This window comes from Myotis yumanensis, unplaced genomic scaffold (genome assembly GCF_028538775.1).
Source record: "Myotis yumanensis isolate MYYU_CA2020_CCGP unplaced genomic scaffold, mMyoYum1.0.hap1 SCAF_3, whole genome shotgun sequence".
Classification (NCBI taxonomy): domain Eukaryota; kingdom Metazoa; phylum Chordata; class Mammalia; order Chiroptera; family Vespertilionidae; genus Myotis; species Myotis yumanensis.
In genome coordinates this window covers 151,164,637-151,178,422 of record NW_027223754.1, presented here as the reverse complement: position 1 = coordinate 151,178,422, position 13,786 = coordinate 151,164,637, and the positions used below count along the sequence as shown (strand labels likewise).

The following is a 13,786-nucleotide window of genomic DNA, read 5'->3' as shown; positions in this document are numbered from 1 at the left end:
TCTGCGAACCCCAGCCAGATTTTGCAATCACATATGCCATTTGTCACAGTCACATCAGGTGAGAGAGTGGTTTCTCACTCCCAGCTCACAGCATGTGTCTAATTGGCAGCTTAGTGGCTTTTTCCTTTGTTCTTTGTGTTAAACCAGACCATACAATTTATTCATTTACAGTACACAATCCAGTGGTTCTTATATTGAAAGGGCTGTGAAACCATCACCACACCAATTTAAGATCATTGTTATCACACTAAAAACGAAGTCCCTTACCCATTTATAGTCATGCCTCTTCCCTCCTCCCATCCTCTGCAAACCATAAATCTATTTTTTGTCTCTTTAGATTTACCTATTCTGGAAGTTTTATGCAAATGAAATCATACAATATGTGACTTTTTTGGTCTAGCTTCTTTCGGTTCACATAATGTTTTTAAGATTTAACCATGTTTGTAGCATGTGTCAGTGCATCATTCCTTTTTATTGCTGAGTAATATTCCACATTTAGTTTATCCATTCACCAGTTGATGGCCATTTGTGTTGTCTTCCCTCGTTGGCTATTGTGAATAATGCTGCTATCCACATTCATGCATCAGTTACCAATGTTTTCATTTCTCTTGGTAATCTAGGAGTGATATTACAGGGTCATACAGAAAATCCTTTTGAGGAACTGCTAGACTATTTTCCAAAGAGGCTGTCCCATTTTACATTACCACCAGCAATATATGAGTGTTCAAATTTCTCCATGTCCTTGCCAAAACTACTTTTAGCTGCCTTTGATCATAGTCATCTTAGTGGGGGTGAAGTAGTTGCCATATTTTCTTGTGTCTTTGAGAATGACCAGCTGTATTAATTAGGTTTCTGCTACAATAGCATTGCATCACAAAACCTCCTCAAACTTCAGTGGTTTCAACCACAAGCATCTATTCTCCCTCATGGGTTTGCACATTGAGTATGGCTCTATGGGCTTGGTTGGGCATTGGTCCTGATTTATTTTACGAATATTTATCCTAGGACCAGGGAGTATTCTTTTCATAAGTAAGCTTACTAGCAGAACCTGAAACAGAAATATTCTAGCCTAAAACTGGCACATGTCATTTCTGCTCTCAAACCATTGTCCAAAAAATTCATATCACCAAACCCAGCTTCAGTGGACCTGGTAAGTGAACTTGGCTTACAGTGGCAAAGAGCATGAGTGCATAATTTTCTTAACTATGAAAGTAGAGAGTTGGAAACAATAATCCAATCTATTTTATTACTCAACCCTTTTTCTCCAGTTCTATCTTCTTTCCTGTTTTCCATCATGGCTTAGCCATTATCACTCCAAATTCAGTATGTGTCAAATCTCAGCAATCCTCTTCATCTTTAAATAACTCCTCCTCCCAACTTCTCCATCTGGACAACAACACACAAATATAAAATTACTAAAAACTAAAAATATTAGAGTGCTTTCACCCATCAAGCTTATTTCTTTTTAAATCAAATGCTGCTAGCTTCTACCCAATAATATTTTCCTCTTCTTTCTTAAACAAAACAAAAACAACCTAATTTTATTCAGAGTAGCAGTGTGCTTTTTCCAGGCCTCCTTTTGCAAGTGAGGTTGGCCCTGTGGTGAAAATCTGCTGTGGATTTCTGGAAAAGTTTGGTTTCTTTGTCATTTTCTTCTTCTTACTGTTGTCTAGAAGGGAGATGAGATGAGATGAGATGTGGAGTGGGCATATTTTAGCCATGAGGTGGCCACATAGATGAAAGCCACATGCGCAGAACTGGGGTACAAAATGGAAGAAGAAATGGGAACACTGATAACAACCTGGAGTTCTGCTCTACGAGACTTGACCACTTCTGGAATCTTTGTTACATCGTGCTCTTATTAATAATGGATCAGTGTCTCTACATTAACTATCAGATAATTTAGAAATGTTTTAATTTGGTAATTAAGATGTTCCAAAGTCTGATGTAAACTTCTAATCTTTCATCTCATGGTGATTCTTTGTCCTTCTCTGCCCTGTCCTGTGCCCTACCTGGAGGCTGATGCTGGTGGTTTAAGTCTCCCAGGATCCCTTGCTTGTTGCCTTGTTGAGTTTGGCCAATGGGATGCACTGGCTTAAGAAAGCAGAGCAGGAGAGAAGTCAGGCCTTTTCTTCCAACCTACTTCCTGCTTTGGTGCCTCTTCTCTGGCAGTGGTCACACACCTCCCTGACCTCAGCTCCTACCAGGTCACCCCTCCTCCAGGGCTCTCACTAGGGTCTTTAACACAAATTCCTCTGCTTGCCCCTTCATCCCTAGAGTGTTGAATGGCTCTCCAGTGTTGCTAGTGTCTGGATGCCTCAACGTTCCTTGTTTGTTCCTATGACTCTGGCCAATATCTACGCGTGGTCCTCTCAGTAAAGTGCCTTCGCGAGAACCATCTGCAGTGAATTGTTTCCAGCTGGCATCTGACTAATGTAGTGAAACCTTTCTTGGTATATGCGTTTGCATTTCAGCAACTTTTCTCATAATCCCTTTGCCTGAAATCCCTTTCCTCCCACCTCCATGTCTAGCTGTCCTTCAGGGCCCTCTCACACACCACTGCTCCCGAGTAGCCTCCCTAATCCCCACACCATGGAAATCTCTTCTCTCCTTGAACTCACTCAGCACATACTTGAGAGTGATTATCTTTCTCTGCTTTAAATTATAGTGACTTATGTACATGTAACTCTGGCCAGTTTGTAAATTCTTTGAAGTCTGAACCCACACCCAGGTCTGGTTTGTTTTTGTTTTTCTCCCTCTCCTTTGGGTTCTTCCCTGAACTTTACCTCTTTCCCAAAAAACACCTGAAAACAAGGCTTTGTACCAAATGGCCGTTCTATCATTTTTTTTTATTACTTTCATTGCTACTTATTGCTGCTTCTTATTGTATTATAGTAGATACCAGTTGCTGATTTATCACAAAGTATGATTTGCAAAAAATTATGAAAATTATGGCACAGACTAAAATTTCCCATTGGTAATAATGCATTTAAAATATGCAATCGTCATTCACCTCTCAGATATATATATATATGATAGGGAATTTTATTTTTATTTAAAAGTTTCCAGGTGATAAACCTGGTTTTCTTTCAATATTTTTTGGGGGGTATCAAAGAAAAAAATTAACATATGGGCAAATACTCATTTGTAACTGAGGCTATCTCCAACTTGGAATCAGAGTTATAGAGTTATCTTCTAATCTGGTCTTTTTAAGCTCTATTCTGAGAAGCTCTAAAGGGTCTTTCCAGGAGTGGGTATAGATTGAGAAGTCCTCAGGAGGCTTTCACTGGAAGAAAGGCTTCCAGTCTTTAAAAAGAGTGAGAACAGCCCTAACCTGTTTGGCTCAGTGGACAGAGCGTTGGCCTGCAGACTGAAGGGTCCCAGGTTCGATTTCAGTCAAGGGCATGTACCTTAGTTGTGGGCACATCCCCAGTGGGGGGTGTGCAAGAGGCAGCTGATCAATGTTTCTCTCTCATCGATGTTTCTAGCTCTCTATCCTTCTCCCTTCCTCTCTGTAAAAAAAATCAATAAAATATATATTTTTTAAAAAGAGTGAGAACAATTTCTCTAATCTCACCTCCCACTCCAAACATCCCCACAATGTCCCTCTGTTTAGTGGCTAAGTCTCTGCTTAAACATCACTAACTGGAAATTTACTCACTACATAATACAATTATACAGTATGTTTTTAAACAACCCTAACTTTGGAATGTTCTATCTTATATTTGGCTGCAATCTGGCTACTCATCATTCTCTTACTTGAATCAATGAAGAATATATCCAAATGCACTTCCTCCTCAAAATGGCAGTACTCTGATGGTGATCATATTGCCACAAATCTCTCTTTAGGCTAAAATCCCCTTTCCTTTCAATGGTCTTCATAGAATATGTTTGAAACACCCACTTTGGTCACATGTTATTTGTCAAAATTCCTCTTAAAACATGATGCCTTAGAACTGAAAATAATTTTCCTGATGTATATTGATAAGGGCACAATAGAGTGATATGATTTCCTTTATTTTGGGTATTTAAAAGCCTGTTACAGTTACTGCAAGTATCTAGTCTGGCACATAAGGAGCTTATAAGTTGCCACTCTATTATAAGGACAAAGCTGAAAAAGAAGTCTTCTGGGATGCAAAAGAGAAGGGAAACCACAGCACAAACAGCTGCCTCAAAGATTGGAGAGACAGGTGAGTACAGAGAATTGCAACATTGCAGAGCTGAAATCACTGCAGAATCAACACTGGGGTAAGAAAGCCTGAGCTGTAATTGTTATGTAATAAGACAAGAAAAGGAAATAAAAAGTATACACATTGGGAAGAATAAAAAATCTGTCTTTACATATGACATGATTATCTATGTAGAAAATTCAAAACAATTGATCAAAACACTCCTGGAACTAATAAGTGATTACAGCAAGATTGCAGATATAAGGTTAATATATAAAAGTTAATCACTTTCCTATATACCAGCAATGAACAAGTGGAATTTGAAACTAAAACTCTTTACTATTTATATTAGCACACCCCAAAATGAAATACTTAGGTATAAATCTAACAAAATATGTACAAGATCTACATGAAGAAAACTATAAAACTCTGATGAAAGATATCAAAGAAGTACATAAATGAAGAGGTATTCTATGTTCATGAATTGGGAAGACTCAATATAGTAAAGATGCTAGTGTTTTTAACTTGGTCTATAGATTTTACATAATACTTATCAAAATCACAGCAAGTTATTTTGTGGATATTAACACTCTTGTTCTAAAGTTTACACGGGGAAGCAAAAGACCCAGAATAACCAACTCAATATCGAATGAAGAGTACAAAGTCAGAGAACTAACACTAAGCAACTTTAAGAGTTACTATAAAGCTACAGCAATCAAAACAGTATGATATTCACAAAAGAATAGATACCTCAATGGAACAGAACAAAGAGCATAGAAACAGACCCACACAAATATAGCTGATTTTTGACAAAGAAGCAAAGCAAATATAATGGAGCATAGATAGTACTTTCCCAGAAGAACTTTTCAAAGACTTGCTTATACTTCATTGAGTACCCCACTCTAGAAGGGAGGCTGGAAAATGTAGTTTTACAGTTGGGCATATTGCCATACTCAACACTGTAGGTGTTCTTTTATTAAATTAGAAGGGCAGAATGGATATTAGGTATAAACCTAGCAATATCACTTCTTAGGTGTATTTTTTTTCTTTTGCTAAATTTTTAAAAAATTGAGGCATAGTTGACATATAACATTGTATTAGTTTCAGGTGTGCAACACAATGACTTGATATTTGTATCTGCTTCTTAATCTTATATGTAATACTAGGACTTATTTTTAAGTCACTTTTCCACCTGATACTGGTATAGCTGATTTCCTCCCCTCTTATAAAACTAATTACATACCTCATACTCATCTTTTTAAATTGCAGTATAGCATAAGATCTTTTTAAATCTTAATTTGGGCATCAATAGAGTAAGCTATCCCTTCTACCTTTAGGATACCTGAAAATTAGAAAATTATGCCAAGATCCTGATAGAAGAGACCACCTTTGAAGTTAATGTCAGCAGAATGGAATGCATAACATCCAAGCTATATTTCTTCATCTTTTCACAAGGATGTCATAAAAATTTTTATCAAATGCTTACTTAATTCCAGGTGTTCTTATCTATATCTATATCTATATCTATATCTATATCTATATCTATCTATCTATCTATCTATCTATCATCTATCTAGATATATGCCATAGGAAACAATGGAACACTAGAATATTCACTGACCTGAAAAAATATTCATGAGGCATTTTTTACACAAAAATAGACATGCTTAGAGAGAGGAAAGGAGGGAGAAGGGAGGGAGGGAGGGGGGGAGGAGGGGGGAAACATCTAAGCCATTTCAGACAGGTTACAATGTATTTTATATTACATTTTTATAAGAAAAAAGGATAATAAAGATAACTGATTTTAATATATTTTATTGATTTTCGACAGAGAGGAAGGGAGAGGGATAGAGAGTTAGAAACATCGATCAGCTGCCTCCAGCACACCTCTCACTGGGGATGTGCCCTGCAACCAAGGTACATGCCCTTGACCGGAATCGAACCTGGGACCTTTCAATCCACAGGCCAACGCTCTATCCACTGAACCAAACCGGTTAGGGCAAGATAACTGATTTTAAAAAGAGAGATTCTTCTAGAAGCATTGTAGAGAATGGGTTTTTTAAATGTAAGATTGAAGGCTAGGAAACTAGGAAGAAAGACATTGCAGTTATCTAAATGAGAAATGGAGAGAGCTCTAAAGCAGTGACAGTGGAGGTGGAGAGCAGACAGATTCAAGAAATAGAAGGCAGAAGTGGAAGGACTTGGTGATCATTTGAAGTGGAAAGAGAATGAGGATCTGGAGTGAATCCCAGGTAAGAGTGGTTTCTAGTGAATCAAAGCACCCATTTGAGTTACTAATTTGACTGAGGTAAAAGGAGAGAGAGAGAGAGAGAGAGAGAGAGAGAGAGAGAGAGATGGATTTTACTCATAAATCTGTAATTAGGGCAGGGTTTAGCAAGAGTCTCTCCACTCTGATCCCCTTCGCATCAGCTTGGGGGTGGTTTAGAGGTAGGGATTTGGGGGACCCGAAATTATCTGAATGTGTGACCTCTTCCTATGTGTTTCCAGCATGGTGGCTTAAGGAATTCTAAGGTATTGAGATAGGTAGAGGCAGATGATAGGTGACAGATAAATAGGTGATAGATAGATAGATAGATAGATAGATAGATAGATAGATAGATAAATGATAGATCGAGAAGAGAAAGGGAGAGAAGGACAGAGGAAAGGTGGAAAGCATTGCAAGGTGACGTGTTTTCATGCTGGCCATTGCTTCACTACGAGCCCAAAGAGACTCAGTGAGTGGCTTGGTAGGTGGGTGTGGTGCAACCACTTGGGACATCTCCAGAAAAATGATATGTGTAAGTTGTTTTTTGGAAGCAGTCCATTAGATGGAGAAAGGAGGGGAACTTTATTGACCAGATCCCTCTTGTATCAGTTTTCTATTACTGTATAACAAAATTACCACAAACTTAATGACTTAAATACCATTAAAATATCCATTTATTAGCTCACAGGTTTGTGATTCAGAGTATGGCATGGCTGGGGCCTCAGCTGGGGTATCGTGAGGCCGAAATCAAGGTGTTGCCCCAGCTGAGTGTTCTTCTGGAGACTCCACTTTCAAGCTTATTTTTGTCAGCAGAATTCAGTTCCTGTGGTTCTAAAATGGAGGTCCCTGTTTCTTTGCAGGCTGTTGCCTGGGACTTCCTTCAGCTCCTATAGGCTGCCCACATCCTTTGCCATGACTCCTCTCTGTCTTCACACCAATAATGGTGAATCAAATCCTCTTGAGCTCCGAATCTTTAACTTCTTCCCCTAAAACCCACTACAGAAAACTCTTTGCTTTAAAAGTATACATAGGATTAGGTCAAGCTCACCTGGGTAATTTTCTTATCTTAAGGTCAACTGAAACATAGCCTAACGACAGGAGTAAAATCCATTATATGATGTAGTCCCAGGGAATATGCACATCAGGTACACCAGCTGGGCAGGAAATTTTAGGGGCCATTCTGCCTACCACCCCTTCCATCCCTAAATCTGATTTAAAAGCCCATGTTCCTCCTGCTCTTCAAAGCTGCTTGATAGTATGTTAGACCAAGGTTGTTTGGGGCTGACAGTATAATGTCAACAGATGCGAGACAGAAATGAAATCATTCCACTTCGGTTCTGCTTCCATGACTTTCATCCAGAAGAATGTTCTGTGAATTCTAGCACATTGTGGGTACTCAATAAATATTTGCTGAATGAACTATGGATTGGATAGAGGAGAATAAATATTTGTAAGAGTAGATTAAAGGTTTAACCTAAGAGGTAAATAGATTTTAAATGATTACCTCACTGTTTCAAAAGAGATTCTTTCCAGTTCTGAATGAATTACATTCCTGAGTCCTGAGAGAAAAATAGGTGAGATTACTGCAAAACCAACTCAATCTCTCTTTGTTGAATAAGTGAGTGGACAAATTCATTTTGTTTGGTGATCTTCTGTCTGTGGGACAAGAAAGCTTATTCACCACACCTCTCTCATTACCAACCATCAACATGTTAACTTGACAGCATATATTCTTTCTTGGTGATACTGTAGGAAAGCTCTTAGAGATGATCTCGCCTACAGCTCATTAAATACTAAGCATATTTAAAAGACACAATCTCTAAAACTGTGAGCTTGAGCAGTACAAGTGAGTTCATGTTAAAACACTGGAAATATTTTTCAGAAATATATATTTACCTTATACTATACTGAGCTTCTATCTACTATACATTCACACATGTATTTTTGTATGTGCTATGCATTGTTCCATAAATGTTAGTTATAGTTTTTCTATGGCCTTATATAGATTCACTTTCAAAAATCTGGTTATAATAAACCTGTTTAATTACATATAAAACACATCCATCCAAGATTAATTCAATCAATTTTAATCTGAGAGAATTCTTAAATTATTCTTTAATTTTGAATATATTTATGTATAAATATAATGTAATAAATTGTAGTGTGAGAACTTCAAACACTTCATCACAGATACATCTTCCTTTAGTCCAATTAATTTTGAGGATATTTTAACATATGTAATGCTTTTCTCATCCTGTGGAACATTTGTAAAATGGTAACTTAGTAAGAGTAACTTTGTCATAGCAATCAATTAGTAAGTACCAAAAGTCTATTATGAATGGCATTAGAAATACTACCTAACTACCTATTTCAATGGAACTTATGTGCAATCTATACTAATAAAAGGGTAATATGCTAATTAGACCGGGAGACCTTCCAGGAGACCTTTTGGTCATCCTTCTAGACAAAGCCATGGTGGCAGGGCCGAGGCAGAGGTGGTTAGGGGCGATCAGGCCAGGAGGGGAGGGCAGTTGGGGGTGATCAGGCTGGCAGCGGGGGGTGGGGGGGCAGTTGGGGGCAAGCAGGCTGGCAGCAGGGGGGGGCAGTTGGGGGAAAGCAGGCTGGTGGGGGGCAGTTGGGGGTGAGCAGGCTGGCGGGGGGGGGGGGCAGTTGGGGGCAAGCAGGCCGGCAGGCAGAGTGGTTAGGGGTGATCAGGCAGGCAGGCAGGCAGGCAGGTGAGCAGTTAGGAGCCAGCAGTCCCGGATTGTGAGAGGGATGTCCGACTGCCGGTTTATGGGCCTAAATCAGCAGTTGGATATCCCCCGAGGGGTCCCAGATTGGAGAGGGTGCAGGCTGGACTGAGGGACACCCCCCCCCCCCCCCCATGCATGAATTTCATGCACCGGGCCACTAGTTTACATATAAACAGGACACAGAGAACAAGGTAGTATATACATGTTTTAAAGGCTATTAGAACTGGAAGAACCTTCAGATTATACTGACCTTGCCTTTTAGAGATGAGGACTTGGAGATACAGAGAGGATAAATGATTGACCAAAGCCTGCAGAGCTGGTTTAGTGAAGTCATGAGGAACCCAGGTCTCACAACTATCTAATTCAGTGTCACTGATACATGTTACACTACAATCCACACTAAGAAATATACTTCACATACATGTATTTCTCTGATTCATGGTGCTGTTGATTATAAAATACATCAGTATTACATATACCACTAAAATGGAAAAGAGACTGTCCAGTAAGTGATAACACAGTGCTAAGATACACTGTACTCTAAGATGCATCCCAATTTCCAAAGTGTAAAAAGGTGAAAAAAAGCATCTGAATACAATTTTTACACACACATGTAAAACAGAACTTCTACATGTGATATTATCTACTGCATTCAATTTATTGTTTCTAAATGATGTTAGGAGTCCACTGAGCTCAATTTACCACCCACTAATGAGGAGACCCAATCTAAACACTAAATCATGTATTGCAGATAATAAGAAATCTTTAACATACACAACCAAGGTGCTAACTGTTCAGTTTGATAGTAAGTGCAGAAAAAGAAAAAAAAAATAGTTTTATGTGGATAAAAACCACCTGCAAAGTTTTCAAATTAGAAATAAGAGTTTAGCCCTGAAATATGTTGAGATACAGAAGTGGAAGTGAACAACTGAACAACTTAAACTGGAAAAAAACCAAAACCTCAAATGTAAAAAAATAAAATAAAATAAAATAAATCCATTCTTTAAATGAAAATATAACCATTTAACTTAAGATATATAAAACTTAAAAGATGAAAACAAATTTGAATATCTTCCTTACAGAAAATACACAGAAACCTGAAAAAATTAAATAGAAAACTATTTAGACAAAACTGGATGCAATATTTCCCCCCTATTCTTGTTACAAATTCAAAAGGGATCAAACAGTCTGATAGCTAAGTGACAAGAGCCTGAAAACAAGTGGCTGGACAGTCGTCCCAACCCCAATTCTTCAGTGCTTTTCTTAGTCAAGGATTAATAATAAAAAAACAATAACATTTTGGAATCCCCCTCCTTGCAGGCCTTTGTGAATATTAAAAAAAAAAATCAAACAAACAAACAAAAAAACCCCAAGGATATAATGTACCCAGTATAAAAGCTGCTGGCTGAAATCAATGATCCCTTTCACAGTGGCTCTCGGAAATGTATCTATAGTCCCTGCAAAAAGGAAGCAAACAAAAACATACCCAGAAGCCCATTTAGCATGTGTATGTAAAATGTGCACAGCCTGGTGCGAATGTAATCCCATGAAAAAAGCGTGCAAACTTGGCAGTTAGGCCATGTCACTGCAATGGTTAGCACTCGAAATTTCAAACCCTTTGATGAAGATACCATCTTTCAGCCAAGCCCTGGCAGAAAACCTTTGATTCCTGTTAGACCCTCCCTCCCCAGTCAGCTGCTGGGCTCCATCCGGAGGGACGGGGGCTCTCCCTCTCTATCACAGCTAAGCGTTCCCAGACCCAGGAGAAACCCTGGGTTTCTGCAGGGCACTCAACGTGCAGCTAAGTGTCCCAGCTCTGCAAAGGGCAGCTGGAAATGGATTTAAAATGGCAACGCGGACCAATCAGCGCCGCCTCGCCGCAGCAGACATTTAAGCGCACCTCCTCCACAGGCTCGGCGGAACCTGGCGGTGCCTAACTCCCTGCTAGGGCTGTAAAGTAGGCGTTTTTATTCCACGGTGGTCTTGTACTTTTTGGGGGGCGGGGCGGGGGGGGGGGGGGGAATTCTTCCTCGGGTGAAAGTTTTTATTTTGGAATTAATCCAAAATAATTTTAGGTTTGATGTGTGAGAATCTAAACCTATTTTGTTGTTGTTGTTATTCAAGGATATAAAGAGGCACATTTTAAAATATACTCCACCTTTTTAAACTGGACTGAGGTCATTATGGTGTTCACATAACTCTGAAACAGACTAAGCTATAAAATTAGGACTTAGCAGAAAGGGAGTTCCTAAGGAGAAGGTGAAGTTGGGGTAAAATGAAGGGAGAGTTGGACAGTTGGCATAATGGTGATGTTAGGAAGCAGAGGAGGTCCTCGCTCGGGGTAAACCCTCCACCCTGCTAGCGTCGGAACCCCGTGTGTAGCGCCAGTCGGGTAGGGCGGGGGGAGACTTCGCGTTGCCTCTCCTCTTTCCGGGAGAAAAAATTTCAATGAAGAGACTGGCGCGCTCGGCGGGCGTGTGTGCACTTTGTTTGCATGTGTGCATGTATCTGCCAATGTGCAGATATACATCTGCGTGCATGTGTGCATGCAAGTTCGCACATGTTTACGCGTGTGTTTATGCATGCATGTGCCTGTGCAAGTGTGCACATGTATCTCCGTGCACGCATGTATCTGTGTGTTTGTGTGTGCACGCGCGCGTCGGGTCCTCCGATCTGTGATGAGGGCATTTCCAAGCAGAACAGGGCTGCCAGGGGCCAGCTCCTACTCCTCTTCAGTTCCTTGTCACTCACAGGGACCAAGGACTCTGCGGCGCGCGCAGCTAAACTCTTCCGGCAGAGTGTTGGCTCCGCATCCTGGAGGTGCAGGTAAAGGCCAAGCCCCTAAATGGCTCTTGGGCAGTCACATTCCCGCGCCTTCCTTGGACAACCGCCCAGGGGCGACCTCGGGCGGCGGGAGGGGCGAGGCCAGCGGCTAGCCGGCTCTGGATCGCCGGCCTGTCCCTTTAACCTCGCCGCGGGGCGGGAGCACGTGAGCGCTGCTCCGGGTGGCACCCGGGCGCCGCCGCCGCCGGGGCAGTTGTATTTAGAACGCTGCCTCTGGCCCACGGCCAGGCGCCTCGGCTCGGCGGTCCGCCTGGCCTCCCTCCTCCTCATGCTTTTCCTCCTGCGCAGCCCCCTCCCCTTTATCCGCCCACTATTAGAGGTGGGCACTACCCCCACCCCTATCCCACCGCCCCCTCCCCAAGCGCGCGCGCGCGCGCACACACACGCACACACTCACACTCATCCCACTTGAATCCTGGGGCAGGAACTCAGAAAACTTCCAGCCTGGGCAGAGCGCACTTGGTGCAGACGCAGGAGCGAGCAGCCGGTCCCCCTCCAACTCTCCGGTGCCGCTGCCGCCGGCTCTCGCCACCCGAGGAGGCGCGGTGCCACCCGCTTCTCACCCCTCCTCTGCGCTCAGTGCCCGACCCGGTCCCGGCACAATCTCCCCATCCTCCTTGGCTTTCCGACGGCCCAAGGCGCGATTTGTTTTCTCTCTCTTTCTTTTTCTTGCTCTGCGAGCGCGGAGCGGGGGGGAAGAGGAGGAGGAATTCTTTCCCCGCCTAACATTTCAAGGGACACAATTCACTCCAAGTCTCTTCCCTTTCCAAGCTGTTGCCGAAGTGCTCCCGGTGATCGCTACTCCTGCTCCCAAACCGAAAGGGGAGCCTCCCAACTTCAAGCCCTCTTTTCCTTCTCCCTCGCTTTCCTCCTCCTCTCGCTACCTCCACCTTCACCTCTACCGCCACCTCCACCTCCGGCACCCACCCACCGCTGCCGCCGCCACCGGCAGCGCCTCCTTCTCTCCTCCTCCTCCTCCCCTCTTCTCTCTTTTGGCAGCCGCTGGACGTCCGGTGTTGATGGTGGCAGCGGCGGCAGCTTAAACAGCAGCCCTCGCAGCACGCCGGCGTTCGCTCCCTCTGCCGCCTTCTCCAGCCCGATCAGCTACTCTCCCGAAAGGTGCGGGGCCGATTGGGGGCAGCTGAGGCGAAGCGGCTGCAGCGGCGGTAGCAGCGGCGGAGGCGGTAGCGGCGGAGGCGGCGGGAGGCAGGATGAGCGCACGCGGGGAAGGCGCCGGGCAGCCGTCCACTTCAGCCCAGGGACAACCTGCCGCCCCCGCGCCCCAGAAGAGAGGACGCGGCCGACCCAGGAAGCAGCAGCAAGTCAGTACCCCGGCGGGGTGGGAGCCCCAGCCCACCTTCGCCCCCTCTGCGCGGGCCCCCGCGACGCGCGGCCACTCGAACGCGCGAGTCCAGTCGCCGCGGCCGCCACGCGCTGCCCGCCGGCCGGGGGAGGGCTGCGGTCTCCCGTGCGCGGCGGAGCCGGGGACGCCCGCGCCCCTCCGGGCGGGGAGGCGGGGAGCCGGGCCGGGCGGCGGGAGGTGGGGTCGGGGGCAGCGTGTCCTCGGACTTTCGCTATTGTGCACCGCCCGGAGTGTCGCGGGGGCTCCTGGCGACTGGAAGCGGCCGGGGTCCGACCTTCCAGGGCTCGCAGACGCTTTCCTCATCGCCTTACATTTGCCCCGGGGGAAGGAAGTGCGGGGGGCTAGGATGCTCTGGAGGGGCAGAGTTGGAGGGGCTGGAGTCCCGGGGGCC

General features: G+C 43.5%; 1 protein-coding gene across 4 annotated transcripts in view; it reads left to right on the top strand.

The window, feature by feature from the left end:
- Positions 1 to 11,941: 11,941 nt before the first annotated feature.
- The window catches only part of HMGA2 (high mobility group AT-hook 2), a 140,747-nt gene continuing 138,902 nt past the window's right edge, over positions 11,942 to 13,786 (top strand). For 3 of the 4 annotated variants that reach the window (XM_070407648.1, XM_070407647.1, XM_070407645.1), the window contains exon 1: positions 12,360 to 13,354. In XM_070407648.1, coding sequence (XP_070263749.1) covers positions 13,244 to 13,354 — 111 coding nt within the window. In that variant the 5' untranslated portion in view covers positions 12,360 to 13,243. Of the gene's footprint in view, positions 12,015 to 12,359; positions 13,355 to 13,786 lie in introns of those variants that run through there. The other variant, XM_070407646.1, reaches the window with a different exon arrangement.